At 39.3% G+C, this 4,509-nt stretch overlaps 1 protein-coding gene across 3 annotated transcripts in view; it reads right to left on the bottom strand.

The window, feature by feature from the left end:
- Positions 1–4,509, bottom strand: part of LOC106877914 (inositol polyphosphate-5-phosphatase A) — a 158,401-nt gene that overhangs the window by 63,263 nt on the left and 90,629 nt on the right. For all 3 annotated transcript variants that reach the window (XM_014926984.2, XM_052974558.1, XM_014926994.2), the window contains exons 5-6: positions 3,107–3,170; positions 2,031–2,062 (exon numbers count right to left, since the gene is read on the bottom strand). In XM_014926984.2, the coding sequence (XP_014782470.1) occupies positions 2,031–2,062; positions 3,107–3,170 (96 nt within the window). The remainder of the gene's footprint in view (positions 1–2,030; positions 2,063–3,106; positions 3,171–4,509) is intronic.

Here is a 4,509-nt window from a genome sequence, read left to right on the forward strand (position 1 = left end):
AAACACACACTCACATGTAGATGCATCTCCACATGAGCATCTATCTATCTGACACATCTTTATCAATCTATCCTTCTTCTTTCTCAATTCAGATCTGAAAGTACCATGACACTAGGCAGAGCTGGTGACCACATACTCAACGCAGCATCAACGACAAAGAAAGGTGGATGTCAGGAACCGAGTGAATTTGTGGCCATACTTACTGTGAAATGGTGCTAAACATAACAAAAAAAAAAAAAAATCCAAGGTCATTTTTCATTCATCATCTTCCAGCATAATTAACAACCAATCACCGCAACTTTTGGTCAACCCGAGGCTATTATAGAAGACACCTGACCAAGGTGCCGCACAGTAGGACTGAACCCATGACCATATGGTCAAGAAGTAAATTTCATAGTAATATGCTGCAGTTTTTGTTGTAGTAGTAATAATAGTAGTAGTAGTAGTAGTAGTAGCGGCCGCAGCTGTGACTCTGTGAAGGACTTTATACCAAGAGCCTGAAGACATGTTTGAAACATTTGATGTTAAGTCATACCAATGACCACTGGTGGCGGTGGTGGTGATGATGGTGGTGGTGGAGAGGGCAACAGAGGTGGTGTGTTTAAGCCTAAAGGATGGGGGATGGACAATAGGGAGATGAAAAGGGACAGAAGTTAGAATAACACCCACACACACAAAGAGTTTATATAAAAACAATGAGGGGAGGGAAACAATAAGATGAGAGCGGGGGGGGTGGAAGAAGGTGATGAAGTGGGGAGAGGAGTGACCACTTTTTCACACTGGTCACCTTCCTCCACTGAAGGACTCACAGTTGCACTGGTCAGTTATGATTGATGGTCAGTAAGGAGAAGGTGAGTGGCAGCTGTGAGAAGAAGGAAAAAAAGTAACAGAAACAAAACAAAGAAACTGGCCCGTGGTTTGGGAGGGGGCGGGGGTAATCCAGTTTGGGAAGGTGGTGGTTGTTGTTGTTGGGATAGTAGTGGTGGTGGTGGTGCTAGTTCTATTATTATTACTGGTGGTGGTGGGCTATTGTCTTCAGTTGTGGGTCCACTAGCTGACTTAAAATGGCTTCATTTATTCATCAATACAGATGAAGTTGAAGGTTGGGAGGTGGGGGGGAGGGACAGGAAGCGGTCCTTCTTCCCACCCCAATTCACACCAATGGAGCTTGGGGTGGACAGACAGCTGGGCATGATGTAAGGGGTTTATGGGAGACAAGATGTGGTGTGTGTGTGTGTGTGTGTGTAGGAGGAGCAAATAATACAGTTCAGGTGGTCAGTTTTGGATGGGACAGAGTTTAGCAGCAAAGTTTGGTTGTTTTAGTGGATTGGGTAGTTCTAGGGTAAAAGAACCCAGCTGGATTACAAACATACACATGCGTACATAGATGCATACACAGAAATACATGCATAAATGCATGTGCCTATATATGTGTGTGTTTGTTCTTAAACACAGGGCCATTCAGTTACCTAAGGCTGATGAGTTAGGTCTGTTTGACAAGCCCACGAGTGAAACTGGGTTTATTTAATGAGATACACCTTGAAAAATCACCTGACAAGACACATATAGGTTAGAGTTCTCTTCAACTCATCTTTTAAAGGTGTACAGAAACCCATTGTTTGGAAAACAGATAAATGACTTTGCTGTTTCTGAGATAAAGGTTCCTCATGTCAGCAGCCATTCTCTATCTCTCTCTCTCTCTCTCTCTCTCTCTCTCTCTCTCATCCAGCCCTTCTATTCCTTGACCTCTCTCCCATTGGCAAACTCCTTGTTTACCCACAACTTGATAGATATTTTATTTTATTGACCCCCCCTGAAAGCATGAAAGACAAAGTTGACCTTGGCAGGATTTGAACTCAGAATGTAAAGACTTGGAAGAAACGCTGCTAAGCATTTTGTCTGATGCATTAATGATTCTACCAGCTAACTGCATTAATAATGATGATGACAATGATAATAATAATAATAATAATAATAATAATAATAATAATAATAACAACAACAACAACCAAAAAATGGCAAACACTTACCTCTCGACCTTCAACCGTAAGAAACTTGCTGGCTGAAATGAGAATGGTAATCTGAAGAGAGACTGCGAAGAGATGGATTGTTCCCAGAAATCATAAGGTAAATAAGAAAACAGCCAATGAAAAAACAGAGACTAATGTATTATGATGAATTAAGAGGTGAAACAGGCAGACCAGTCAATTGGTCTGATTTTGAACTGTGAAGGGAAGCCTAGCATATATGGGCCTGATCTGTGAGTAGGTTCAAGACACAACCTGTGACTGTCCTGAGTGGGGACCTTTTGTAGCTCAATGCGCCATAGGGAGCTGGAGGAAGGAAATCAACCTTGGTTAATTCAGGGTGGATATAATATACCTCTTTAACATTCAGGTTACTCTGTCAACTCAACAGTAAGGGTCGTTTTGAATTAATCGTTCGTTATCTTGTAGCCTCAAGCCTTTGATGATGCGATTGTTTGTTCTTAGAATGACATTGCAGGGTTGGTATGAGAGGCCAGATCTGGCCAGTTTGAATGTTAAAAAGGGTTAAAGGTCTATCTGTATTTATTTATGAAGCCTACCAGAAACATTGGTCACACAAATGTTTCGGTATTGCATATTGATATAACTCAATGACTATCCTACACATGAACTTAATCCTGAACAAACAAGGGGGCCTCAAGAGGGTAGCCAACCTGCTAGAAATAGCAGCCAAATCTCCCTCAAATCATAATCCTCTTATTTCTTTATTGCCCATAAGGGGCTAAACATAGAGGGGACAAACAAGGACAGACAAAGGGATTAAGTCGATTACATCGACTGCAGTGCGTTACTGGTACTTAATTTATTGACCCCGAAAGGATGAAAGGCAAAGTCAACCTCGGCGGAATTTGAACTCAGAACATAAAGACAGACGAAATACCGCAAAGCATTTCGCCCGGCGCGCTAACGTTTCTGCCAGCTCGCCTCTTGTCATACAAATGGAAGGTCACATGGTATAATGTAGCCATATGGTATATTACAGCTGGAACCTCTACACTGGCTTGCCAGAGGAAGTCTAGGATTAAAATGCAAGAATAGGGTACACTATTCACACTTACCTTCAAAGTCCCATATTTCTGCCACATCCACATCGACATGAACAAAATAGAGATTGCCCAGAGCCTGAAGCATAGAAAGTAGAGAGACATTCTGATATGAGAGGATTGGTGATAACGATAAATTGGTGACATCATCACAGAATAGACAGACAAGCAAACTATAGTTGTTGCAAGAGGGTTTCACTTATGTAATATTCTGAGGTGAAAAACCTTTTGATCAACTGCAATTATGCAAGCAATTAATAATTAAAAACTCCCTTTTATATTTTTGTAAGAAAAATTTCTATAGTGAACAAATTACTGTAAACAACTACATGTGGGTGTATATGTAAGCTAAGTAGTATGTGTGTGTGTGTGTATATAGCAACCTGGTATATATATAGCAACATAGAGGGTATATATATATACGTATATAATTGGTGTATATGTAGCTGCATGGTGAGTGTGTATGTAGCCGCATGGTGAGATTATATAGGTAGCTAAATTGTAGGTGTATATAAAAACTATATGGTGGAAACAACTGGGTGTACAAACACTTATATGGTGACAAATATTGTATCCTAAGTGTGTATATATTACAACTATATACACACTGGTAAAGCAAGTATATAATATAACAGCAGACTTCATTATATTCAATACAGAGACAAAACAGAAAACTTTTTTTTTTAGAAATCAATCCCAGTCAGGGATTGAACCCACATCTCCAGCTATGACACTGGTTGTTTAAGGGATCATTAATTAGAATTAATGATAATAAGCAGTCACTTTTATATCCTTTAATGGCCACAGAATATGTGAGTTCAATACAATGGCTTTCCAAAACTGATTGTTTTTGTTTTTTTGGTCTCTTTTATGTCTGCAACACATAAAAAGAAATATTCTTTCACGTACACACACACACAATGATACACATATACATACTTACATATGCCACATTTGCAAACACACAAAGGCACACGCATATATCCAAATACTAAACACATAGGTGTATTGTACACATACACACGCACACACACATACGCACAAATGAAAATTGGATAGCAAAATGAAGGTGGAGTGTGTAAAAAACATAAAATAAAAACTATTAAAAAAAAACCCTAACCCTCTAATCTACCCAGTGAAGAAGTGATTGTCAGCAATTTATTGTAATAAGTAGAGAGGCCAGTTGTGAGCCAATATTGATGATATTAGTGATGAAAGGACTGTCCTTTGGCCATTTCATTATGATATAGAAGGTGATGGTCACATTAAACAGACAACCATTAGCTAACTAGATGCCGAAAACTAGAATTAATAACAAACATATATATAGGGTGGGTGGGGGAATACAACAGAAAAAACAATATCACAAACTCTCTCTCTCTCTCTCTCTCTCTCTCTCTCTAGATATATATATATAT

Source organism: Octopus bimaculoides, chromosome 18, assembly GCF_001194135.2.
Source record: "Octopus bimaculoides isolate UCB-OBI-ISO-001 chromosome 18, ASM119413v2, whole genome shotgun sequence".
Classification (NCBI taxonomy): Eukaryota; Metazoa; Mollusca; class Cephalopoda; order Octopoda; family Octopodidae; genus Octopus; species Octopus bimaculoides.